General features: G+C 57.4%; 2 protein-coding genes across 2 annotated transcripts in view; one reads left to right on the top strand and one right to left on the bottom strand.

Moving 5' to 3' along the window:
* The window catches only part of MROH2A (maestro heat like repeat family member 2A), a 44,613-nt gene extending 38,276 nt beyond the window's left edge, over positions 1–6,337 (top strand). Inside the window, exons 35-42 of the mRNA XM_054570751.1 lie at positions 495–609; positions 1,808–1,954; positions 2,083–2,265; positions 2,793–2,948; positions 4,654–4,785; positions 5,350–5,452; positions 5,701–5,766; positions 6,216–6,337. Of these exons, the coding sequence (XP_054426726.1) occupies positions 495–609; positions 1,808–1,954; positions 2,083–2,265; positions 2,793–2,948; positions 4,654–4,785; positions 5,350–5,452; positions 5,701–5,766; positions 6,216–6,337 (1,024 nt within the window). The remainder of the gene's footprint in view (positions 1–494; positions 610–1,807; positions 1,955–2,082; positions 2,266–2,792; positions 2,949–4,653; positions 4,786–5,349; positions 5,453–5,700; positions 5,767–6,215) is intronic.
* Positions 6,338–8,177: 1,840 nt separating this feature from the next.
* HJURP (Holliday junction recognition protein) lies at positions 8,178–23,673 on the bottom strand. The gene is made up of 9 exons (XM_054570530.1): positions 23,578–23,673; positions 23,227–23,293; positions 21,184–21,239; positions 18,677–18,764; positions 16,859–16,923; positions 15,465–15,569; positions 14,497–14,575; positions 11,046–12,512; positions 8,178–8,215 (listed from the first exon to the last, which is right to left on the bottom strand). The coding sequence occupies exons 1-9, from the start codon at positions 23,671–23,673 to the stop codon at positions 8,178–8,180; spliced, it is 2,061 nt and encodes a 686-aa protein (XP_054426505.1).
* Between the last annotated feature and the right edge of the window lie 2,651 nt (positions 23,674–26,324).

Below are 26,324 nucleotides of genomic sequence, written 5' to 3'. Positions count from 1 at the left end.
CTCCCACGCCGGTGGCCGCGCGACTTGCGGAGCCGCCTCCTTGCCAGAGGTCTAGGCGATGGCCCAGCGCCTCATTTCTGGGGATCACCAGGTGGACCCGTGCCCCGCCCTTTGGGGAGGTGGTAGCAAGCAGGGCGGGCAAAGGGAATCTCCCATCCCTTCATGGTCCTGAGCCGATGTGAGGTCAGGGGCCGGTGGGGCTCAGCCTAGGCCACGCAGAGCTTCTGAGCCGGGCTGGGAGCGGGGAGTCCTGGTCCGATCACTCGTGAGCAGCCCTCATTAGAATTCTTTTATAAAAAGGTGAGAGGGAGTGAGTACTTCAGTGATGCCCCTGGGGGGGAGGGAGAGGCCCAGAGGTGTCAGCCCCGCCCAGAGGTGTTAGCCCCGCCCACTGGCACCCTGCTGCAGAGCTGCTCTGCTCCCCCCCACCGCCCCCCGCCCCCGTTGGAGCTGAGCCGCCCTCCCCGCCCGCTGGGCTGTGGTCCCCCCTGCAGGCTGTGCATCCGGAACAGGGAGGGCTGCTGGCAGAGGCTGTTGGAGCTGGCGCTCAGAGGCATGGCCTCGGAGGTCCTCAGCTGCCGCGTTGGCAGCACGGCGATCTGCGTGGAAGTGAGGCGCAGGGCTGGCCGGTCTGGTGCAGGGAGGAGGGGTGGGCGGCCCCCAGCCCTCTTGGGGGGCTGGTCTCAGGGGCAGGCGCTCAGGCGGCTCCGAGGGCACCTGAGAGCAGGGCAGGGGGTGTTCCTCATCTGTTTTCATTCCTTCACTCGCTCCATTCCTTCATGGCACCAGTAATTCGGGGGGGCCGTGGGGAGAGGGGCTGAGAGCGGCTGCGTGGCAGCTAAGTGATGAGTGGTGGGGTGACAGCCACACGCATGCCGTGCACCCTAAAGATGGGGGCGGGGGCGTGGCGAGGAGGCACCTTGGGCTCCTGGTGGGTTGGAGGCACTGGGGAGGGTCTTGGAGGAGGGCGCAGCCGGGCAGGAAGGCCGGGGGCGGGGCTTACGGCCACAGGGGTCCAGCTGCGCTTCTGTGCACTTGGGACGCCACGTGGGATCACCTCTACTGAGAGGCCCTTGCTGTCCTCCTGGTGGGGGAGAGAAGTTTTGGGAAGCCGATCCAGGGTATTGGCCAGAAACCTCGAGGAGAAATTCTAACGGCTGCACAGTGCCCAGTATATACCACGGGAACCAGACATCCGCATTGGCGGGGGGTGGGTCCCCAGATGTTTTCTGTAAAGGGCCACTTAGTAACTTTTCGAGTTTAGAGTCGCCAATTGGATGTTTAGTCTCCTTTAGGTTTATTTTAAAAACGCGTGTGCGGGCCCATGCACACGCACACACACAGGTGCATGCATGATGCTGGGGTCCCTGTGGGCTCGCTGTCCTGGCCCCGGGAGGACGTGGTTGAGGGCGACTCTCGCTTCCCGTGCGTTTCTGTTTGGGCACAGGGGACGCGGCCGCTGCCCATGGCCACGGCTCTGCGTGATCACTGAGGAAGCGCGTGGCGGCTGAGTGTGGGGAACACTTCCCTGACGTGTCCCACACCTGTCCTTACCGAGTCCTCACGGCAACCGTGAGAGGCCGGTACTGGTTCCACACTCCTTTAACAGACGAGAAAACCGTGGCGCAGAGGTTGAGTGACTTGCCGGGGTCCCCCCGCTGGCAGGTGGAGGAGGCAGGAGCGGGCCCCGGGAGTTGGGGCTCCGGATCGCGGGGAGGCCGCCCTGTGCACTGCAGAGAAGCAACGCCCGCCCGTGGCGGAGAAGAGGGCCTCTCCCGCGGTAACCGCAGCCTCTTCTCCCTTCTAGTTCATGAGCCACCCGATGCTGTACCAGGAGAAGCTGCTGAAGCCGGCCGTGCTGCTGCTGCAGCAGGGCGTGGCCCAGCGGGACGAGGCCCTGCGGGTGCTGTCCCTGCGCGCCCTCGGCAACATGGCCCTGGGTGCCCCCAGGAAGGTGCTGCGCCCTCGAACCCCCAGGCCCAGGATGCAGGGCCCCGAGGGCTGAGGGCCCAGTGCTGGGAGGTCCTGACCACACAGGGGGCCACGCCGGGAGCTGACAGCTCCCTGTGCCCCGCCCCCCAGGTGAGGCAGTACCGGAAGCTGCTGCTGGAGGCGTGCCTGGGCTCCCTGCGGGGTCCTGCCGGCACCGGCGTGGCCTCTGCGGGCCTGGAGGCCCTGGCCCAGATCCTGGCCGAGCTCCGCGAAGGGGACCTGGGGTCCTTCTTCGACGCCGTCTCTGAGCAGTGCAGGTCCTTCTTTGACCACGTGAGTCGGATGAGAACCTCGCTGGGCCCAGGCCCCGGTGGGGGCTCTGCAGACGCCTCTCTGGAGCAGACATGGCGGGCGGCCCGACTCAATGCTGATGTATCAGTTGGCCCATTGTGGGATCTGGTTAAAAACAAAACAAAACCAAACCAAACCCTTCTTCCAGAGCCCATGGGACCCGTCTCCCGGCGCTCAGAGGATGGGCTTCCCTTCTAACTCCTTGCAGCCCACAGGCGCAGCTCTCTGGGCACCTGTGGCCGGCCGGGTGGGGACTCTGCCGGGCAGCGCGCGAGGGCAGACTCAATACAGCCGTCCTCTGGGAAGCAAAGGTCACAGATGTGAGCGTTAGGCCCATCAGGAGCCCTGCAGGAGACCCTGCGTCCTGATGGAATGATCCGGGAGGCTTCGCAGGGGTGGAGGCGTTTGAAAGAGTCCGCGGAGCACGGCTGGGGTTTTGCTGGGCTTCCAGCGCCCTCCCCCCGACCTCCGCCCCCAGCCTCAGAACTGCCGTGCCCGCCCCCCGACAGGAGAGCGAGCTGCTGCGCCTGAAAGCCTTCCTCCTCTTCGGCGCGCTGGCCAAGGCGGTCAGCCTTTCCAAGAGGCGCTTCTTCAAGGAGGAGGTGAGGAGAGCCTGGGTCCCGCTCATGCTGCACTGCCAGGACCCGTGCCCGGACGCGGCCCAGGTGAGGCATGCCCTCGGCTCTGCGCCCCAGAGTCGGGGGCTCGTGCGCCCCGAAAGGAAAACGTTTCCTGGGTCCACTGGCTCAGCCACCTGCCAGCTCCCCCACCAGCTCCTGTCCATCCTTCTTCCCCATCCCGCCCCACTCAGTCTCCCGGAGAGCGCAGAGGCCACATGCCAGGCGGGGGAAAGGGACCCTTCAAGGCGACCCACAAGCCGCCCTATGGAGCTGTCTCAGCTCTGTGGGGGCTGAGTTTCCTTCCTCCCCAGGCGCCTCCACCGATCGCCCTTTCTTCTACCTGATTCACTGCTGCTGAGTGTTACGGTTCAGTCGTGTTTAAAACTCACCTAACCCTCTCCTCACCTGCTCCCCGCGGGGCAGGCTTGTGTGATGCCGGAGAGAGGGGTGCGCGGGGTGGGGGCTGTGCCCGGCTCTGCGCCCGGGCTTTCCTCCCCGCCACGTCCCAGCCCCTCTGATGCTTTGGGAGGGAGGGCGAGGGGGAGGGACGCGTCTCCCAGTCTAACTGCTGCCTCTCGGGCTAACTCCGGCTGGCTGGGGGCGCCCGCCCAGGGGACCTGTCACCCGTGCGCGGCCCGCGGACCTGGCCTCTGCCTTCTGTCCTCTCTGTCCTCCTCTATGGCCTGTGGTGGGGATGGTGTGCAGGTGGCTGAGATTAGGACCACTCTGCAAAAAACAAGGGACAAAGATGCAGTTGTGGGGATAGAGCTGGCTGTGATCAAGGGGTCCTCAGCAGCTCATTTTAAACTAGTGCCTTAGTCCCCAGGTCTGGGGTCACAACACAGGTCCCCTCGATGCCGCTGCTGTGAGAGCTGAGGGTTGGCATGTGGGGCGGCAGCGGGCCCGGCGCGTCCTCAGGGAGGTGGGTGGAGTCCCTCCCGCAGCACCCCCGACGGGGGGCTTTGCAGTCACACTGCCTCCCTGCCTGGGCTCTGCCTTGGGGACACTGGTGTCCCAGGGCACGAAGTGTCACCTCTTGGAGATGGCTCCCAACTCCCTTTATCAAGGGCTCCCACAGTTATTTCACGTTTATCAGCAACTGTCCCGTGGGGGCGGTGCTTCAGGGAAGGCACACCGGTCGGTGACCAAGAGGCTTTAATGAAGGAGTCGCAAAGACGACAGGTCGGGGGACCAGCATGGGAAGGGCCAGAGGCTAGCCCCGGCTGAGGCTGCTGCCCCTGCCACTCCTCGGGGCTGTGCCCAGCCCTCTCTCCCTGCCCTCCAGTCTCCCCCCCGCCTGGCATCCTCCGGGGACCTGATGCCCCGGCGGCCAGAGCCCAGCAGCCTGGCTGGTGCAGCACGCAGGGGTGCAGCACGCAGCGTCTCGGGGGATGAGAAGGCTCACCCAGGTCCTGCCAGCCCCAGCCAGGCCCCCGACCCGATCTCTGGGAAGAGCAGGTCCCAGGCAGGGCCGCTGAGGGTATGAAGGCTCTGCTAAGGGGCACGTGGCCGCACCTGCTCCCTGGGGACTTTTTGCGAACGTGCACACAGGTGCCGAGGGGTGGGCTCGGGTCCCAGCGCCCTCCCGGGGCCGCCGCCAGCCCGCCCTTCCGCTTCCTGAGGCTCTTCCAGGCGGCCCTCTGGCTTCGTCGATGGGGCACGGCCCCGCAGGGCCCGCACCTCGGGTGCACCTCCCGCCCCCCACCGCGGCCTGACGCGGCTCCTGCTCTCCTGCTCTGTGTCCCTCCAGGCCTGTATGGCGACCCTGTGTCAGTGTGCACACTTCTGGGGCTGCAAGGCTCTGGAAGACTCCTTGGGGCGAAGGGACCCCGGCGGGGCCGACGAGACGGCTGCTCTCCAGATGACCCTGTGCTCCGTCCTGGTGAGGACGCTGAGGGCGACCGGCCTGTTGGAGGCGGTGGCCCGGTGGCCTGGGGCTTAGGGTCTCGGTGACCATGGAGGCCTGTCTCGTGACCCCTCGATCACCCCCTGGACGTAATGTGTGGAGGCCAGCACCGTCCGACAGAAACGAACGCCAGCCACATACCCGTTTTTAAGTGTTCTAATGCCCATTAAGAAAAGTGAAAAGAGGTGAAACCAAATTTAACCATAGATTTTACTGAACCTGAAAGATCCAAATCGTTATCATTTGAACATGTAGTCACTCTAAAAGCCGTTCATCCCGGCTGGCCACATTCCTGGTGCTTAAGGACCGCACGTGGCCTTTGGCTGCTGTGTCAGACAGCACAGGTTTAGACGAATCCAACCTCCTCTCTGGGTGAGACCGGGGCATGGCGGGGGCTGAAGGTTGCCGGGCTGCTGATTTGGGTGTGACGCAGGAGCGGGCCAGACCCTCTGCGTCGGCGTCAGATGGGTGGGAATACACTTTGCGAGAAGCCCGGCTCCAGGACCTCGACCTCTGCGTCCCTGTGTCACTTGTTTGCAGACTCAGAAAAAGCCTGCTGTTCTCTACGGTTTCTTGCTAGAAACAATGACCTACATTAAAAGTAACTTGTCGAGGATTAGGATGGCTTCCTGCAGCTTGGCAGGTGAGGGGCAGGCATCTCCTGATGCAGGAGAGACCTCGAAGGCCATCGGGTCAGACGTGGGCCTGGAAGGGCCGGGGACAGGCGTCGGGGCCAGAACGCGGGTGGAGGTCCCCTCTGTGCCTCCTGTCCCACTGTGCCACGGCCCCGCCCGATTCTCCACTCTGCTCCCGCAGCGGACACCTCATCAGGTAGAACCGGGCCTCTGGCTGGTCCGCGCTCTGGGTGGTGAGCGTTTCTCTGTCATTTAGGGATTATCATGAAGCAGATGTCCGAACCGTACCTGAAGAAGCTGGACTTTGCGGCGCTGCGGACTTGTAAGCCGTGGGGACTCGGCTGTACCCCGGGGGGCTCAGTGGAACACTGAGTTGGGTTGGGGATTGTAACGAGGGCACAGAGAGATGGGGGGGCCCGCAGAGGGCTTTCCAAGGATGACAGCCTTGGGGGGGGGGTCCTTTGTTCCCTGGCCTGTGTCCCCTTGTCCTTCGCAGACATTTATAAAATGCCTCCGCCATGGTTCCTTCAGCTGATCCAGGCGGCAACCAGGTTCTGGGGGATCCCTCTATCCCCGTTACTTAAGGGAAGCCCCGAGCGATGGGAGGGGTGTGTGTGTGAAGACCCAGCTCCACAGGCTGCCTCCTGGCCTCAAACCCAGCGGGCCCCACACCTGCAGCCGCGGCAGCCCCTCGCAGCCCCTTGCCCGGACCCCGGTGGGCAGGCGTGTGGGGCTCGCCAGTGCTGACCCTCCCGTCTCTCTCACGCTCAGCTCTCCAGGAGCTACAGCTGGACTCGGATCCTGGGGTCCAGAGGGCAGCGCTGGACACCCTCAAAATCTTGGACACCTGCAGTCAGCACTGGCTCCCGGCGCCCCCCGAAGGCGTTTCCTAGGCGGCCCGGATATGAAATGCACACTGCCCACCCCGCCGACAGCAGAGTGGGCCACAGTGAGCTCATGGTAGTTTGTAAGGAAAGCTTTGTTCTGAGATAACCAGCGTCCCTCCCCTTCCACAGAAATAAACCTCCATTGCCATGTGGAGTGCAGGTTCCTGGCTGTAAGGTGACAGCACCCCAGGGCCAGGACGGGGGAGCAAAGGGAGACAACAGTCCCACCAGCACCGTCCTGGCTTCCTTGAGGGGGTGCCCAGGGCAGACAGCCCCTCCCAGCCCGAAGCTCCGAGTCCGCTGCCTCTGGCTGTGCCCTGCGGACAGGAGCTGGCTATCGGGCAGCCTCTACCCCCAGGGGCCTGACTCTTACAGGGAAAGGTGGCTGTCAGCCAAACGTGACACACGCTCGAGGGTGCCACTCCGTAGTTTATGGGGCCCGTTGGTGGCTGAGACGCAAACCCAGCAAGTCCCTTCTGCCTCGCCTCCCTCTGCTGGCTAATAGGACACTGAATCTGGAATTTCCAGGCTCTCTGGCTGCGAGCTCTGCCCGGAGGCCTCAGCACAGGCCTGCGGGGTCATGGGTCAGGGGCGAGGCAAGGCACGAGCAGTTTTAGGCAGGAGCGATAGTTTTCCTGATAGAGAAGGTCTGGAGTTGCAACCTTGGCCCAGCCTGAGCCGGCAGCCCCCTCCCTGCCGGCCTTCCTTACTGACTCACACACAGGCTCAGGACCGGCCATACCTCCTCCCACCGCCCCAGTTCACACATGAAAGCTCTACCCTCAGTGTGAGGGTGGCTGAGAAGGGGCCTTTAAGGTGGGACTAGTGCCCTTCTAAGAGCCACCGGACGGCGGCTGCCTTGTGAGGGCAGAGGGGAGGCCCCGGCTGCAAGTCGGGCAGAGTCCTCGCCAGAGCCTGACCACGCGGGCGCCCGGGTCTCGGATTTCCAGCCTCCAGGACTGTGGGAAATAAATCCCTGTTGTTGGAAGCACCCGGTCTGTAGCAGTTTGTTCTGCAGCCTGAGCTCATACGTACGGGTTATGTGGCCGCAGCGCAAAGATGTGGGTGGAAAAAGTACAGGATTCTCAGGACAGTGACAGCCGGGGGGAGGGATGGGAAGGGGAGACACATCACCTTATCTGTAATCTTTTATTCAAAATAGAAAATCCGTAACACATGGCAATAAAACGATTACTCCGCATGGGCTTGGTGGCTGTGCTGTGCCCACCAGAGAGTATGTTATTACAGAAGACGCTCCGTTAGGGACGGCGGCTGTAGGAGTCGTGAGGTGCCGTGGGTGCCGTGTGGCTGCAAGGGCACTTGGGGACCGTCGCAGCCCTGTTTAAACACAGTATGCTTTCCTCTAAAAGCACAGAAAATTGCCTCTTAGAGGTGACTTATGTTTCAGTTTGCGCCCTCCTGACCTGGAAGGTGCCACGTCCCACGGGTCTGAATTGAAAAGACCTGGCAGCCATACTTCTCTGTCAAGGGTCGGCGTTCCCAGGGCTTACACGCAGGTTCCGTAGGAAGCCATTTCTCTAGGGAAATGGGAAACCCATGCATGTCTACACTTAGCAGAGAAGTCATGAGCCAAACAGCCCTATAAAGTGTAACAGTAATACTTTTAATTGAGCAACTTTATTCCAATAATTTCTATACCAAGAACTCAGGTTTATCTTCATGAAACCAATTTCATTGAAATTTGCTTTGAAGGGCAGATAACAAGCACGTTCTAGCATATTCTTGAGAATCAAACGTACACACAAAGAGAATATGAGGGAAGAGGGACAATGCTCTTAAAATAACTGGACTATAGATTTTTAGCTTTGAATTTTCTCACATGAAATCACTTATCTTCTGTCCTGAAAGATGTGCTCTTCTTTCCTCTAGAAAACAAAGACAAAATGATTTCAGTGAAATTCCACCAGCGTTCCCGGTGGCAGCCACCAAGAGTTTAACTGTTTTAGATTCATTCCAGTGTCTACACACATAAATAATAGTGTGTCCTCCTCTATAGAAAATGGCACCATGCTTTAAAATACCCTAAAAATCAAAAAAACAAAACAAAACAAAACACCAAAACCCAAAAACCCCTGAAGACAACGATGACGGCAAAAACTGACAGTAACCGCTAAGCCAGCAGTTGTAAGACTTAAGCCGAACATCCTTATTTGCCACAAGAAGGGGCAGAACCCATCGAATCAAAGTGTTCGTCGGGGGCCAAGGAAGGAAGGGGTAAGGAGGGTTCACCGCGGCCTGGTGAACTGAGAGCACTCGGTGCCAGCCGCTACAATCCCATTCCCCTGCAGCCACAGCTCATGAAGATTCGGTCCCTTTCCTCAAGGGATGGGCTATTTAGAAACAGAAGAAAAAAGTAAGAAGGAAATGATTAAGTATGTTTATATTGTGGTTTAAGATGGAACTGCGAAGGCCTCCAGGGGTGGAGCTTGTCATACCCCAGACTCCGGAGGGCCCTGGGGGCCACCCAGGGTCCGACACGCCCAGGCCCCGGCCCGGCCCGTGTGCGGTGAGGCCCGTGGCCCCAGCCTGGGCCTGGGAGCGGCTGAGGGACACTGCGCCGGGCGTCCAGGGGGTGGAGCGGAGGCAGAGGAGGGCAGTGACCCACACGCTCCGGGGCTGAGCCAGCAGACGGCCTGAGAGGGGAGAGGCGTGAGCAGATTGGGGGACATGGAGGGAGAGGCGCAGGAAAGGGAGCAGATTGGCGGGGCCGGGGCCGGGGGGATGTAGGGAGCTGCGTGGGGACAGCAGGACGAGGGGGGCGTGACGTGTCACCTTGGGTGAAACGCACCCTTTCGGATGAGAAGCAAGGGGCTCCCGAGGGGTACGAGAGGCGACCTGGGAGAGACAGCAGGGTGGCAGTCCTCGTGCTCCCGCAGTGTTGGCCGTGGGCGCGCGGCTGGACGTGGGCACGGGATGCAGTCACCCTGCTGGTGGCCTGGTCTGCAAGTCGAGTGGGCCTGGGGGGACGGGGTGGGGTGGCCAAACCGCCTGAGGCCCTGACACAAGGGAAGACGCGGACAGGGAGGGAAAAGTGACTCCGTCCGGCCAAGGACCTGCCCCAGCCGTGCCTCCGGGGGCCTGGCCGCCCCCTGGCCTAGTGCCCGCTGGCTGACTCTTCCTGCCTGTGCTCTGGCTCCCGCCTGGGTCTCCCTGAAGGTCCCTAGCCCGGGGGGGGGGGGGGGGGGGTGTCCCGCAGGGGAAACTCTCCACATAATATGAGCACTCCACTCACCCCTGTGCTGAGAAGAAAAGTCACAGTGCAGGTCTGTTGAGTCTGTTTCTGGTTTGCTCACCGACAATTTTATACACAGAAATAAATTTCAAAAATAAAACAAATGGGAGTTGATAGAAGTGAGCCAAGGAGCCTGAGCCACCAACCTAGAGAGTATGCTCGTGTCCAGAGAGCTCCCTGCAGAGGGGGCGGGGGGGCGACGCAGAGCATCGGGGCTGGGGGCACAAGAGAAATTGCTGGAGCTCCACTTGGGAAGGCAGGGGAGAGGGAAGCGGGAGGGAGGGGGGGAGGGGACGGGAGCCCTCGCAGGGCGGAACCTGCCGGGCGGCCCGGGAGGAGCCCGGGCGCTTGTCGGATGGGGCACCGGTCACACAGCACTTGCGGTTCAGGCCAGAGGAGCCAGTGCTGTGCGGTGTGGCTGTAGCCGCACCAGCTGGACGCAGGCCGAGGAGATGGGGCTCCAGAAGGAAGCGGAAACAGGAGGGAAAGGAAGCCCAGACTCCGAATCCGAGCCAGACGGACAGAAGGAGCTGTGCCGGCCCCTGGGCTTGTTCAGGGAGGAGCGGTCGTTTCCGCATCCACAGCACCCAGTCCTGTTTGTAGCCAAAGCTCCCGAGGCTTTTGAAGTATTTTTGGGGAGAGGAAGCCACATGGGTGGGAGCGCTGAGCAGCACTAGTGGGTGGACAAGGGCAGGGGCGGGCCCATGGGGGCCAAGGGATGGTGACAGTGTCAACTCAGGTGGAAGGTTCATCTCGGAGAGGAAACACACGGTGTCTGAGAAGGGTCACAGGACCAGCAGAAAATGAGATAGTTAGGGCGGCGGGGGCGGTGCATGTGAACGGCCGCTGAGGGGCCACCCAGGTGGCCGGGGTAAGAAGGGAAGAGGAAGTTGTAACTGGCCGGACCTGCAGGCACCGCATCAAGTCCCAAACCGCCGGACCAGACTGAGTCCGGTCCCGTCCGCTGGTGGAGGAGCGGCTGCAGGCAGAACTGCGATAGGGTCCACGCGGAAAACCTGGCCTCTGTGATAATGCTCAATGACGCATTGACCTGTGTTGCCCTCTCCCCACGTGTCTCTAGAGAAAATAAAATGGTGCCAGCACACGAAACTAGCTTAACAGGTCGCTCAGATGCAACCGGAGGAAGGAGGCGGGGCACTGAGATGACTGGCAGAGCAGGAGACCCTGCACCAGCGCCCCCTGCTGGCCCCCAGTAGGAGGGCTAGACGTCCACAGCAGCGTTGCCTTCCAGACCAGCAGCGTCCTACAACAGCGCCCTACAACAGCGACTTTCAAGGCGGGTAAGGTGAAGCGGCTGGACACGCGGATTTGGCAGGGAGGGCTGGAGGTGGAAGCAACGCGCTCCACTGGAAAATGTGTTAAGCTTTTCCATGAAGGGTATTGTTAGCTCCCCCTTGGTGCGTCTTACCTTGCACATGTTGTAAAACAGCCACATTTGACCAAAACTTACCTTCTTTTCCCTGTGGACTTCTTCCCTGGGCTTCGGGATGGCCCTGCCCACCACACGAGAGGGGTCCTGGCAGTCGGCCCGCCTTCCACACCCCCGGAGGTCTGAGAGTCGGAGCCTCTTGGCCTGGGGGGCAGGGCCGCACCCAGCAGCCCCAGCAAACCACGCAGAGGGATGAACCTCAGTGGAGCTTGAGCCCAGCGAACTTCTTACGCTGCACTGGGGCGATGCCGGCAACTTTTGGGGCCTCTGGCAGCTGGAGTCCGGATTTGACTTTCCTAAGAAGTCTGTTTGATTCTGCACTTGCACACCTGCTTTATCTGGAGATGCTTCAGGAGAGAAGGGCACCTTCGTCCTCTGAGCCGACTTTCGGCAATACTTACGGTGGAGCTGGTCAAACTGCTCTTTGATTTCCTCGTAACGGTCTCTCGCAGAGCCTAGCGGTTGTACCCCGGGGAGTGAGAGAGCTTTGCTGAGTGATGACGACCTCCTAAATATCCCAAGGTGATTTCCTTTAAAAAGATCAGCTGTTGGCTCAGCGCGGCCTGGGCTCTGCGGGGAGTTGGACTCCGAAAGCGACAGAGAGGAACCGCTTTTTGGCAGCCATCTTCCTGCCTCAAGAGCTTGTTTGCCCAGGTTTGCAAAAGCCTCATTTAGACTCTTAGCTTTCACTCTGCTGAAACATCTACTTGGCTGGTGGGTTTCTAAGCCCCGGGGGACCCCGGGGCTCACTGAGCCACCCCTGTGCACGCGGACCCCAGAGGGGCTGGGTGGGTAGGTCAGGCACAGCTGTGGCTTCCTGGGACTTAGACAATATTCCTGGTGAAGTTTACCAAATTTGCTTTCGAGCTCCCTGTAATGATCCCCTCTCTCGCCCTGCAGCATTCTTGGTCTGGAAATTATTTTTACAGGAGAAATTAACCACTTTAATGTCATTAATCTATTTTCCCGATCAAGACGGTGCATTGCGCTGGAGTCTACGGAAGTCCATGAAGACAACTTCCGGGGCATTCCCTTAAGCTCCTTCCAGATTTGGAGTTTGTTTACTTCAAAAGAAGCTTTTTCCAATTTTAATACTGCCTTCTGGCCAGAAAGGTCTGGGACGTTCTGGCACTCTCTCAGGACTCCGACCTCTCTCACCGACTCGGGACGGGGCTCAGGCCTTTCCTGGGGGCCCCTCCACGCAGGCCTGACACCCCTGCAGAATGTCCTGTTTGCCCTGCTCTTGCCCCCACACCTCCGCCGACAGGCCCGGCCCCGGAGGATGAAGGTTTTGGTGGAGATGATGCACGAGGGCTTCACGCTCAGCAGCCGGCTCATGGAGTGCAGCATGCCCGCGTACAGGTCACTGATGGTCACGGTGCAGATGTCGTCGGCCACGAAGGACTGGCTGCTCGAGAAGCTGTGACTGCTGGTCTCTTGCCAGGAGACACTGTCATTTCTGGGCACTACCGCCATGTCTGTGGAGTGCGGGTGTGAAGACGCAGCTGGCTCGAGAGGGCACTCTTCAGAGACAGCGCCACAGAGGCCTGGAGAAGAGCACAAGGGGAAGGCGCGTTACCACCCACCCAGGCCGTGCCCAGGGGCCGTGGGACTGAGGACAGGGCACGACCGTGATGGTTTCTTCAGAGCAACAGAACACAAAAGAAAAACTTCAAATGTTTGGGAACGTTTGTTAAAATGTCTTTCTAGCTATAAAAGTTAAATTTCACCTCAGCACCAACCTTCCCCAAGAGTCTTCTTTCTCCATGGGGTGGTTTAGAACTTGGTGCCTTTTCAGACTAATTAGGGTCCAGAAAACAACGATGCTGTTTGCCTACAGGGACGGCAGAAGGAATGAGAGACTCGAATGCACCTCTTCACGCAGCTTTGACTTCTTCATGATGTTCGATGTTTTATACATAAAAAAAATAAAATTAAACCAACAAAGCTGGGGATCACTCTAAAATACAGACAGAAAAAAAGTGATCCTAAATGTATATCAAATTGATAACAAATGATGGAGAAAACAAAATCCAAGTAACGCTGCACACGGTCCCCTGAATGTGCTCCCTCAGCGGGGCTGGCTAAGGACAAAAATTGCTGCTTGGAGATCTCGAACCTTCTCCAGCAGATTGTCACACAGAGAAGTAACAGGTGCCCAATTCTGAAATTATTTTGCACCGCATGGCTGACCAAATGAGCGTATGTTATTAAGGGGGGAGGAAAACTATGAAATCAGGGCTGAGAAGTGCTCAAAAGCTGATGGGGACAGGTCAGAGGACACAGAGGCCAGTGTGAAAGGGGTTGCTCCAGGCTATATCCAGGGCGACGTGAGCATCAAACTGAGCCCTGGCAGTGGATTCTGACATGGAGTTAAAACAGAAAGTTCGTGAGTTCTTACTGATTGTAGAAAAGTTAAAAAAAAAAAAAATGGAGGAACAGACAGCTCTTCTTTATCGAGGGATGCCAGCAAAGGCCTGCAGGAGGAATGGAAGGAGCGGGAAAGGCCCACTCGCTGACACCCACTCAGGCGATGGTGGTGACCAGGCGCCAGGACACAGGGCGAGAGGTGTGGGGGAAAGGCGCCCGGGGAACCTCGAGGGAGCACCCACGATGCCTCTGGGAAAAAGGCCCATAACAGCAAGACCTCTGGTGGGTCCTTCTGGAGCTATGCCGCCAGACTTAAGAGTCACCAACAATGGGACAGACTGACAAGATGTCCCCAGCAGACACATATCGCCCCTGTGGTGTGTTTGCCAAACATGTTTCGCATGAACCTCACCATGAGGAAACAATCAGACAAGTCCACATTGAGGGACATTCTGTAAAACTATTGGCAGCCGGGACTGTTCAAAAAGTTGGTGACAGGAAGGTGATGGCCACAGTGACAGAGACAACTGAGGCAAAGGGTGAGGTCCCAAGGGATGATGAGCTGGTGGAACAAAGGTGACAAAGTGGGTGGAACTGGACTGCGTCAGAGTTACATTCTGGTACCTGCCCTGTTTACTGCTGTTATGCAGAATTATCTGCTATAGGAGGTACTTGTGAAGCATTTAGGGACAGTATATGTGGGCGCAAATACATATATACCGTGTGTGTGTGTGTGTGTGAGAGAGAGAGAGAGAGAGAGAAAGAGAGAGATAATCAAGCAAATGGGACCACAAGCTGGTTGTCAAGGGCAGGTGAAGGAGGTTTGCTGCAACGAGTCCTACTTTCCTGGAGATTCAAACATTTTCAAAATAGCGAGTTGGGACAAAGAGCTAATTAGCAGCAATCACACCAGGGCCCGAAGGGGAAAGGCAGCTCACTTTGGAGCTCAGACGCATCTGCCTGTGAGGTGCAGGTGGCTCTCACAGCTTCTGCCACTGAGCCTGCACAGCAGACGGGGGTGTGCCCAGCGTAGGGGCTGCGCGCTCTACCAGCGGCGCACGGGGCGCGGTTCGCGCTGTCTGTCACACTCACCATGGGCGGGCCTGGGAGGCGCGGCCAGCGAAGGGACCAGGGTCACATGTGTGTCATTTCCGTCTCCATAATCGTAGTACTGAAATCAAAGCAAGTGGTTTTAAGGAAGAAGTCAGCGGTTGGCTCGGGACGCCCCGAGGTGGTTCTCCCCAACACCACCCCGCAGGATGCAAGAGGGGACTGAACTCCTGGGCTTGGCAGCGGCAGTGATGATAGTGGACGGCGGCCGGTTGGGCTCACAGCAGTGGCGGGAAGAGGTGTCTTAGGGAAATCAGGGACTTGGGCGAGGCGGCCTCCAGGATACCCACGGGAGGGCCACTGCCTGCTGCTTTAGGATATAGGCAAAAGGCACTTCCGGTGCACCCACTGATCCAGTGGTCCTCAGACAGAGCACATGAACACACACGTGTTCCTGTTCAGTTGGCTGCCTTTGAGATGAATTATTTATTGTACCCATGTACTTCCTAGTTATTTGGTATTAAAATGCCCTTTGTTTTATGAGAAGACAGTGATGGGACTTGGAAAACCACAGAGCCAGCCCCTTACGGAGCCTGCCCCCTTATGGAACTGGCACCTTTACGGAGCTGGCCCCTTTAGCATTCTTGCTCTTCCTCAAGCAAAGCTCCGGGATGCAGGCTGCAGCGGAACTTGGGGGCATGGACCCTGGGGAGAGGGGCCACCTCTTGCAGGGCTTAGAACCTCTCCACTCAAGGGTGGGCCCCCCTGGATTCTGAGCCACCCCAGAACACAGTGGGCAACAGAGGCCGCAGCCACGGCTTCCCTGACCATGCGGCCCCAGGGGCGCCGGAGCGTTCACTCAAGAGGAGCGGAAGCCTGCAAGCTTGTATGTGAAAGGGCTTGGAAACAATCGCTCAGAGTGCTCTTTACAGACCCCACAGGGAGAGGACAAAAGCAAGGCCACACTGCACCGCAGCACGTCTCTAGTCTGCGGTCAGTTACCCGGAGACACACGCTGGAGAACGGATTACCTCTGCCTCTTGCAGCAGTGTGTCCACCTGGTTCAAGTACTTCCTTCTTAGCTCGTCCTTCAAAGGGCTCCAAGGCACTGCAGGCTGATACAAGAGAAGTGAGCATTCTTAAGAGCTTTTGGGCTGGGTGAGCTCTTGAATTCTGGAGCAAACTGGCAAGCTCGTTAGTGTGCAAATCTTTAAATGACCTTCCTGAAAGTCCCCTTTTCACTTCCCGCTGTTGCCAGGACAGAGCGGTCCAGCCCCTCTGAAAGCCCACCTGACTGAGGGGTCTGACCTTAGGGAACTGATAACAAGCCAAGAGAGAGTAGAAAGACAAAAAGTACAAGTATGTAGAGGTTTATGACAGTGTTACTAGAGCAGAGAAAAAGTCAAACCATCCGCGTATCCTCAGGTGTGTCCAGGACTCCACCACTAAATCCAACCCCAGTCGGAATGTTTTATAAGAAAGAAGTTCAGTGTCCAACTCGGGAGGCAGGACCTGTCGCCTCTCTGTCACCTCACCTCCCACTCTGCAGCTGAGCAGGTGCAGCCGGGCCCGGGGACGCAGACGGGGGTAACACAGACCCGCGCTGTCCCGTGTGCCCCTACTGTGGGGCCGCCTACGTCCCCGTCACTGCCACCGCCCCTACACAATATTCACCAGGTACCCCCTTCTCTCCCCCAAGGTCACCACCTTATCTAATAGTTAGGTGCCCAAAGTCACACATGCTATATGAGCAAACCTACGCACAAAAAAAGAGCGATTTCAGGAAAAAGCCACATGCTAGCTATTCCAGCACCTGACACGAGCCAGGTAAGACACTCCATGTTCCGTGTGTGTTCCTGTCTATCCCAGAGGGGAGGAAAGGTGAGCAGCAGGTCCTGTACGGAGACAGATGGTTCCCAGGGCCACCTGGGCGCGCTGGGAGACAGACACAGAGCAACGGCCTGCCCGCATCATATGACCTTATGACTCATGGGCTTTCCAGGGTCCACCTAAGAGGTTCCCCGGAACGCCTCCCTAGGACGCGGCCCCTGTGGAGCAAGAATGACTTGGAGCTCAGCTTTTAGCGCCGGGGCTTGTTCGGGGGAGTGGCGCGGTATGAGCCCCAGCTGCGATTTTCCCCTGTGCAGAGGGGACCTCACCCAGCACCTGCGTAAGGTCAGTAAATCAGGCCGGACCTTGGCTAGTGAGGGCTGCCAAGTGCCAGGTGGAGAAGCAGAGAGGCCTGCTGCGTAGGGGACCTGACGGGGGGGACCAAAGGCTTGAGGCGCGGATTTCTAAAGAGCGAGCCTCCGAACTAGAAGGTGCGGGGAAGGCCCAGGTAACAGCGCATGTGCCTGTTCCCCCAGCCCCAGCTCCGCGCCCTCAGGCGGAAGGCGGGTCTTACCGGTAAGACGCGGGCAGCCAGGTCCTCTTGGTGCGAAGTCGCATCAGCATCACTGCTTCTTGAGTCTAAAAGCAAAAAAGGAAATTTCTATCAGGATTTTTGAGAAAGCGTGCGCTTTTCTCTCCAGGATGGTTTCTGCATCACTTGCGGGTGTCCTGTGGGAAGAGTCCCAGTTGCTTCAAGTGACAGCCATCTGTCAGTGGCCCGACACTCGTGATGGGGATGCGGAGACCCCGCCAGTGCGGGAACAGCCTCTAGCGGTGGAGACCGGAATAGCAGCCTTCACATCAGTTCGAGCTGATGTCCTAGAGGCTGAGTCAGAGTCCCGCAGCGTCCAATGAACTCCCTGCGTTGAGGGAAAGTTCCCCGTCTACTGGCAGATGTGTCAGCCCTGCGCCGCATGTGGCTGTTGAACACTTGGACCGTGGCTAGTGAAGCCGGGGAGTCGCATTTTAAGTTTTATTTAATTTTCAATTAACTCCAATAGTCACAGGTAGCTAGCACTACCACATGAGGCTGTGCAGCTCTAGAAAAGCTATTTCTAGTTATTTCGGGTGGTCCAGGAAATTCACAGACTTAAGGATCTATGGTGTTGAACATTTGGATGAATATTGGTAAAGGAATAACATCCACGAGTACACATCTTCCGCGAGGCCTTTCTGCCAGTGTCCCCGAGGATTTCACCGTGTTCCTGACCGCCCGGGGCGGCGAGGGGCCGGGAGGGCTGGGCAGTGTGCACGCAGGCCAGCAGATGGGTGGTCAGACCAGCCACAGGCCTGCCATTGCAGAGTTACTTTACACCCCAAGCGAAGGAGCGAGGGGTGAAGCGCTCAGGCAGAGGCGGGCTCTGATCTGATCTCCACCACTGGCCCCGCTGAGAATCGCCATGAACGCCGCCAATGGACTCTCACTGGCGAAGTCCAGGAATTCGGGTCAGGCGTGCTTTGGACTCTGCTTTTGAGCAGGGAAGCAACGTGGCCAGATTCGCACGATCAAAGGCGCCCGTGGGGCGAGGGAGCCCGGGGCTCCTATTGCAGGCGTCCCGCGGGGCTCAGGCGGGAGATGGTGGGCGGCAACAGGCGCAGGGCAGCGACGTCCTGGGCGTGAGGAGTGGGGAGGGGCCGAGCCAGAGGGACGCCAGGCTTCTGCCTGTTCCGGGGCAGGCGGTGCAGCCCTTGTACTGAGGGCAAGCCTGTGGGCCGACTTCTTGTGCGATGTGCGGAGCTCAGAGTATTCAGGAGAGACCACAAGGCAGGAAGCACAGCCAGACAGGGCCTGGGCCGGGGCTGGGCACCAGTGAGGGGCCCGGACCGACTCTGGAGAGGGCACCCTGTGGAGACGGGAGGGCTGAGAAGGAAGGAGAGGGAGGGCACGGCGTCACCGAGGCCAAGGCCAGGCCTTCCAGAAGCTTCAAAACCGGGAGGCCTCCGTGGAAACATGAAAGAGAAGGGAAGACGGCGGAGGCAGGAAGACTGCGGTGGAAGCGGGGCGTTCGTGCCACCACCTCATAAGGGCAAATCTTAGGTCTTATTAAATTCTTGAGATTGTGGTTTTTTTTTTTTTTGCAAAATGTTAAAAAATTGGGAGGGGTCCAGGGGTGTGTGTTTATTATTCTAGAATATTTGAGTACGGCTCATGCGTCAAGTATCACAGTGCACCACAGCCCCTACGGGGAGTGTAGGAGGAAGTAGCGGGACACTTGAAGATGTTCTGTTTTTTAAAACAGTAATCGGAGGAATCTAGACTTTAAATGTTGTCCCAGAGACATGGCAGGCCCAGTCCCTCGTGACCTCGATTTCTGGCCCAGGACACACTCACCCAGTCCCAGGTCCTGCGCGCAGGGCGCGGGCAGCCCGTCCTCCTGTGTGAGGCCATCCTTCCTGCTGACCGTCTCCGCGGGGGAGCCCTTGACATGTGGAAGGTGAAAAAGACACACTCGTTTCAGTCATAAGACATTTCAAAGCCCCTGAAAAGGAACAAGCCTCCTGTGGGAGAACAGGGAGCCTCACAAGGCTTCTCTGGGAGAAAAGGCCCCCAAACTTGTAGTAGGTGGCCAAGGTTCCCCATGGTAACGAGCCTGCTTCCCTTGGCTGCACCCAGGGCTGCTACTTCAAAATCCACATGGACTTTGAGAGACGGAGCAGGCAAAGCGAGAGGCCAAGGCCCGAGCGGAAGGGCCCGACCCTGCCCATGTGTGATGGCAAATGAAACAGGACAAAACTGTGTCTAGACTGTCAGGCAGAACCCAGAAGTTCAAGAGGCTCCTGGGGGACTGCGTGTGACCTTAACAACGAGCTTATCTTGATGTTGGAGGGGCCTACAGCCTCCGCAAGCAGAACCAGGTTCAATCTAAGTTACCATCGGAGGGAGGGTCGGATGTTGTGACCAGGACTTGTGACCCAGGCGTGGTCAGGGACTGAGTCACAAATGCCATCAATGAACTCTTATTAGTGAAGTTCAAAGTACCAGGCTGGCTAAGGAATCCGAGGACCCCAGCCCCGCAAGAACAGCAGGGAGGGCACGCTGGGGCCTCGCCCTTTAGGGGCGCGTCTCAAAGGGCTGGGGAGCTGTGGCTGCGGGAGCACAGGGTGACTGGGTCCTCCCTGGGGCGTTTGGGGGGCTGCGTGTCGCTGCTGTGTCTGGGGCTGCGGCAGAACTTGGTCTAAAATTACGGGGCGGCCGCCCACTCTCGCCAAACCCTGACTGCCGGGGCTCCGGGGGCTCCAGAGGAGCTGGGGCTCGGTGCGGGCCAAGCTGGCTTGCCGAACAAGCCCCCAGCCTCCGAGCAGCAGTCCTGGGGAGGGGCAGGGGCGGGGGTTGAATGTTTGGGTGTCTGGGAAAGAAAAAGGCAGATTTGGACATAATCACCCATTTCGGGTTGTAGACACCTGACCTGTCCTCACCTACTGTGCCCAGTTTTCTAATTCCAGGAAAGGCCTTTAAAATTCTGTAGACCCCAGAGGAGGGGTCTACACTTGGAGCAAAAACCTTAACTATCCAGATGACAACATTTTGCCACAGGACTACCTGACTGGTGGGCGTCACTCTTGGGTACAAAGAGTGCGTGTCCTTCGACTTAATAACCCTACAACTGAAAAGGGGCGATATCAGTACTGAGAAGAGACCAGGATTATCCTCCAAAGAGGATTTATAAATGAAATTTTATCGGAACACAGCCATGCCTGATAGTGCACGTGCTGTCTATGGCTCCTTCCCCCTTGGGACACAGAGCCGAGTAGCTGTGGAAGAGACCAAGTGGCCAGCAAAGCCTCAACTATTTACCATGCGGCCCCTCACAGGGAAAGGGTGCTGATCCTGACTGGCAATAAAGGAAGGTGCGAACAGCCAAATGTCTATCAACAAGAGAGCAGCTTTAAAGGAAGGGGAACATTCACAATATATATTAAGTGGAATAAAGGAGGGCAAAAATATGCGTACTTATGAACTCGTGTATTATAAAGAGGAATCACATTATACTAAAGTATCATTAGTGACTGTCTAGAGAAGTCAGGTTAATTTTAAGTATGCAGTTATGTATTTGTCACATTTCTACGACTAAATGTATTATGAGTGTTATTAAAGTAATTAATCAGGAAGAAATTTGACTCCTGGATTGCTGTTAATTGCTTTGGAACCCTAACCCCAAGGTTTTCATTTGGCGCAGTCTCCTCGGCGGGGAAGCAGAGGTGCCAGACTCCGGCGAAGGTTACTATCGCGTAGGATGGCGCAGCCGGAGGGCAGCGGTACCAGCACCTCCCGTGGGCATAATAGACTGCAGAGCTGCAGCGTCCATGGGCAAACTCGGGTGAAACAAACCCGCCACTGGGCTTTGGGAGGTAGTGCAGCGCAGAAGGAAAGAACCGTGCGCCTGCGCACGGCACCCCCTCCCTAACCTCCCCTTCCCCTTTCAGAGAGGGAAGGAGGCATTTTCCTTCCCTAGAAGGACCTGGACTTGGTTGTTCCTGTAAGAACCCAGTGAGGAGAGGCTGAAGCTGTGGCTGAAGCGTGGGACGGGGAGAGGCCTGCCCAGCCGGCCCAGCTATGCGCATGGGGTCCAGCTGTCTAGGGTGGAGGGGACTCGGGGGGACAGCAAGGGCTTAAGCATCACACAGCTCTTCCTTGCACTTAACAAGCAGTGGAAGAAATGCTTTTCAGTAAATCCTTAAAAACAGACAATAGGGCAGTTAAGGTGAGAACGCTGTGGAAGAAGGGCCCGTGGTGGCCTCCAGAGGCTGCCGGTGCGGTCACGGCTCTGCCGCACCTTCGTTCGCATTGTTATCCCTCCACTGCGAGGCCTGTTCGCAGTAACACATGACATTAAATACCTGGATTTGGCCTTTGTTCTTGTTCTTTACTAGTCCTCCACCCCAGACTCTCGATCCTTAAGAAAAGAAACAAAATAAAAACGACCGCTTAAGTCATCCTGAACACCAAGTTCCTGTTTCATCCGCAAAGAAAACCCAAGTGACAAGCAAAAGGAAATTATATTAAAACCAGGCCATGTTTCTGATCTTCTGTTGTTTTTCATCTTGGTGAGGCGGAAGGTTTTTTCTTTTTTAAAATCAAGATTAGACAAAAGTCCGTCGTTAATGAATATCTCTACCTAGGGGGCAGCAGCTGGTCAAATTTCATCATTAGGCCACAGAGTTAAGTGGAAACAAGGAACATGTGAACACCAAGCACTGTCCTCCTCAGGACAGACACAGAGGGCGACCCACACACTGCGAGGAGGGTCAGGGTGAGCACCCTCGAGGCGCTCTCCCTGCCCCCGGTACAGGGGACGCGTTTCCAGGGACAGCCCGTACATCACCCATACAGAGCAAGCGCTGAGCACAAGGGTAAACGTGAGTTTTGGAGTCCTGCCACTTACTAGTTTATAGAACCGAGCAAGACACGTCTTCTCTTCCGAAACCTTCATTTGCTCCCAGGTCAATTCAAGTCGATCAGGAGGGATTATGGGGTTTCAAGGCTTGAAACGGTCATTGGAGGCAACAGCAGCGAAAACATCCACAGCGATAACGCTCCAGGTTTTAGTCTAAACCCTTTCCAAGCGCGCCTCGGTGAGTGTTCACACACACTCACTTACATATTAACTCGAATAGGACTCCTGCTCTCTGCAGGGCAGGCACCCACCGAGTTCATGGTACAGATGGGGACTGAGCGGGGTCAGGGAAGCAGCCCAGGCCAGCGGCCCGCGAGGTAGGGCCCGGTTGCGAGCCCCGCACAGGGACTGCACTGCTGATCACGGTGCCGCGCAGCCTCCCCAGAACAGGCAAGGCCTGAGCAAGTGCACCTGGAGCCAAACCCAGGCTTTCCCACCTTGACTAAGTGACACGGGGCAAGTTCATTAACCTCTCTCTCTCTGCTTTCCCCCGGCCAGGAAGCAGGGATGATTGTGCAAGCAGTGCCCACCTTGCAGGATGGCTGCGAATCAGACACACGAGACTTCGAGAAGCGTGCACTCAGTGGTCAACACATGCGAACTGCTAGTACCTTCCTGCTGTCCTCATCGTTTCAGTGCCGGAGGGGGTTAGTTCCAGAACACTCCCTATGGCCTTGCCTTAAATCGGGAATCCATGCTGCAAGGGTGGTCAGCTAGCATTTAATCAGACAGCTCACTCCCTAAACGAGTGTCTCTTCAGGCTAAGCAGCAGATCAGGGGACCTGTGCTAAACCATCAGCTAGCACCTTGTTAGGCTGCAGACCCACTGGCCCCGCACCCAGCATCTGCGGTCAGGAGCCCCAGGAACCTGTGCCTTATCGAGCCCTCCGGGTGGTCTTCTACATGCTGCAGCGTGACTGCCAGCAGCTGTTTGCTTGCTTCAACTACTGTTCGCATCACAACGGCAGGCAAGAGTTTTCACTGGTGAAATTAAGTGGTATCCGAGACACACAAACTGGCAAAGTATTCCAGACACTGCCCATTCGTGGTGAAGCCGACAGGAACGATGGCTACAGGGCCCTGCGTCCTGCCCTAGGGTGAGAGTTGGCACCACCTGCTGCAGACCAGAGAGTACAAGAAACCTGCAGCTGGCATACCTTGGCTTCTATCTGTGTAAACTTTTCACCTGAGGTATCAAGGGTCAGCTAAGAAGCCAAAGAGCTAGGACTCCATCTAAAGGTCAGGTCTCATGAACCTTTTTGTGCCTGTCTTATCCAACCCACGGCAGAACTGGGTCTGAGCTTGGTTTTCATTAGTAATAACACGTAGGTCTTAAGGCTGAATGGGAGAAACTGACATCACCCAGGGCAAACTCTCTTTAGCTCTTTACCAGACTGAATCCATGAAGTTTAAGTCAGTTTGCAACACTAACCATTAACCAGTTAACTGGAAATATTCAGAAGGGGAGGGGAGGATGATTCCATACCTTGGGGCGTCTCGTAGGTCAGCGTGGACATTTGCACTACCGGGGCATCCTCGAAGGGTTGGTTGTACTGCAGGGGAGAAAGGGACGTCAAGTCGCGTCAGAGGGCGCAAAGCCCCTGACCCGGGCTGCGGAGCGATTCCCCGCTACAAGTCCTTACTTACCCTGCCCCCGGACCTCCAAGCCCCCCGGGCTTGCCCGCGGCCCCTGAACCCCGCCTCCTCTCTCCTTACCCCCGGACCCAAACTCCACCTCCACGTCCCGCCGCTTCCCTCCTTACCCAGGCCCCCCACCCTGTCTTCCCCTGCTTCGCCGGCCTCGCGCCCCTGCCAGCGGGCCGGTAGGGGACCGCACCTTCTCGAGCAGCTGCTGCATGTGCCTTTGGAAGCGGCGGCGGCTGTCCCTGAGCTTCTGCAGCAGCACGTCATCCCCCGTGACCTCGTCTTCCATGGCGCGCGGAGCTCCAAACCTCGACTCCCGCAGGAAAAAGTAGGACTGGGAGTCTTAGAACCGCGTCCCGGTTCAAATAGTGACTCCGCCCTTCCTGCCCACCCCTCGGGTTTTCCATTGGCTGGCGTGGAGAGGGTGGGTGCTGATTGGGCCTTTCAAACGCCGTATTGAGCTTTTCTCCGGCCAATGCGGGCCGGAGTTTCTGCATCCGCCCCGCTCCGCTGTCTGGGGAGGGGGTGCGCCGACGCGCGTGCGCACGGTAACTGCACGGTTAGCCCTCGGGCTTCTCCGGTGCCCGATAATCAACATGGCCACGCGCGAATCCTGGAAAGTCCGTACGATTTCACCCGGTGTGCACGGCCGGACGCAGGGCAGCCCCCTCACCCGTAGTTCTCCCTGGGGCCTTGGCGTCCCCAACCCACCCTCCTCGGGGCCCAGCGCTGTCACGAGAGCCGGGGCCAAGAAAGAGTCCCCCAAATTACGAACACAAAAGGAGCCAGGCAGGTGAACATGTATTTAGAGAGAAGTACCATAAACGTCACAAAACCCAAGAAAAGATAATATTTTTTAACCTTCTGGCATAACTTTCTCGTACATATATATATTTTTATATATGTATTGGCCTCTGGGTTGGTAATAATTTTGCAGTATTTTCTCTATAAAGTATGGAAAAGAATTGTCTGCCTTTGGGTATGGTTGTTGAATTCAATGCATACTTTAGAAAAGTTTTATTCAGCTTCATATCTTAATCATATCCATGTGCTTGTGCTGCTATAATTTCCAGGGCATGTGACAATAACGGGCATAATCTGGAGCACAGGTAGGTCCGTAGGTGGGGCTGCTCACCTCCTCCCAGCTTCCTCCCCAATCCTCTCACACCATCCAGCAGAAAGGAGGGGAGCACAAGGCAGTGGGAAGAACTTCGGGGCTCCTGCAGTGTAAGTGCCCAGGGGATGGACAGTGATGGCCTTAGGGATGGGCTGCCCAGATCCGCCTTCGAGGGGACCCCGCGGCTGGGAGGGCCGTCTGCAGGTGCCGTCTCAGGTGCAGGAGCCCCTCATCGGGTCCTGGGGCCCCAGGGTGGCCCAAGTCCAAAAGCGGATCCAGGTGGGAGTATGAAGGCTGGGCTGTTTCAGTCTTGGGGGCAACCCTCCTGCTCCTGAGCTCCCAGTGGAAGTCACGGCGGGCAACGTGTCCTGTCTTGATTCGCTCCCTCCTCTCCACAGGTGCCTGACGGAAGGGCACTCCCTAATGGACACCCTGCACGCCAGCTGTGTCCCGCTCTGCGCCCTGGAGGATCCAGCCTGTAACCAGGGCCCGACTGCAAGTGGCCACAGAATCGACATGCAGTTTGTTGCTTTTCCAATTTTCACAAATAAGCTGAGGTTTTAAAATATTTTTCCCCCTTCCTCCCTCCTAATGAATGTTCAGAAGTTGAACCTGCTGTTCCCTTCACCCTGTTTGCACAGTCAGGTTAGTTTTCAAACATTTAACTGTCACATTTGGAGTGTGATGCCTTGGATAACATTTGTTTTTCTTTTAAGGCTTGGAAAACTGTCTCTTCTATGACTCTAAAAAGTGTGATCATGATTTATCACACTTACTGAATTTGGCCTGTATTAGGTCCTGGTCCTTACTCCTAGGAGACCACCCCCAGGTTCCAGGGCTTCTTGGTCTGTTCAAGGATCTGCCTCTATCCCAGGGGCTCATGGGCAAATTCTGGAGAGAGATTCTCAAACTCAAGCTCATGCCTTTCATCAAAGGTCGGAAAACATGGGCGCTGTGGCTAATCCTCTCTGAACCAGCCAAAGCTGGTGCGTCGGCCTGTGTCCTTCACGCTTGGTGGTCTCCCGGTCCTCTCTGGCTGGCCTTCCCCAACCGCTGGTCCAAGGTGGTGGCCCAGCGAAGGAAGGAGCCCCACACCATGCCCCTAGCTTGACCCCGTTCTCCACAAGGCCTCCCTTCCCTCACACATGCCTTAGCAACCTAAACATGTGACCCAGACACCCTACCAAACTCCTCCCTCGCCCCTCCCACCCCCACGTCACAGGGAAGGATCACAAGTCAGCTCCTCGCCTGGCAGTGGACGGAGCTGGTGTGGCTGCTCGGGGTGTCATGGTTTCCGTAGCCTGCAGGGGTGAGGGGGTGCTCAGTCCTGCTACAGAATCTCCACTTCTGGCTGTGCTGCACAGCACCCTCTGCTGGCCGGGCCAGAATTTCAAACCATCGAAGTGCTGTTTAAAATTGTGTACACAGGAAGTAATTCTCCCTGAAATTATTATATGTCTACTCTCATAAAATGTGCCTGGATTTTATACAATTTTATGTAATAAATGGGGGTTTATTCTGCATAGAGTTGCCATGCTTGTACTTTTATGTTGGAAAGGTGTGGATATGTCATCCCCCGGTCTGGTTGGAGAGGCACAGCTTTTGGCTGGTCCCAGAGCCGACGTAGAAACTGCTATGTGGCAGCGGAAGCATCGCTCCGAGATGAACAATCAACCATAAGCATCAGTCCCCCAAGAAAAGGGTTCACCCTCTTCTGCCATTTCAGGACCAATGGAAAGGCTGGGTGGGAGAGAGCCGAGGGGTGGGCTTTCCAGGAGGCGCCAGTCACAGCTCACAGATATGCTTATCCTTTGATTTAATCA

The sequence above is a fragment of the Pteronotus mesoamericanus genome, unplaced genomic scaffold, assembly GCF_021234165.1.
Source record: "Pteronotus mesoamericanus isolate MK-2021 breed Mesoamerican mustached bat unplaced genomic scaffold, CSHL_Meso_final contig_1018, whole genome shotgun sequence".
Lineage (NCBI taxonomy): Eukaryota > Metazoa > Chordata > Mammalia > Chiroptera > Mormoopidae > Pteronotus > Pteronotus mesoamericanus.
The sequence above is the reverse complement of the archived record's forward strand: the minus strand, read 5'-3'. Positions and strand labels throughout refer to the sequence as shown.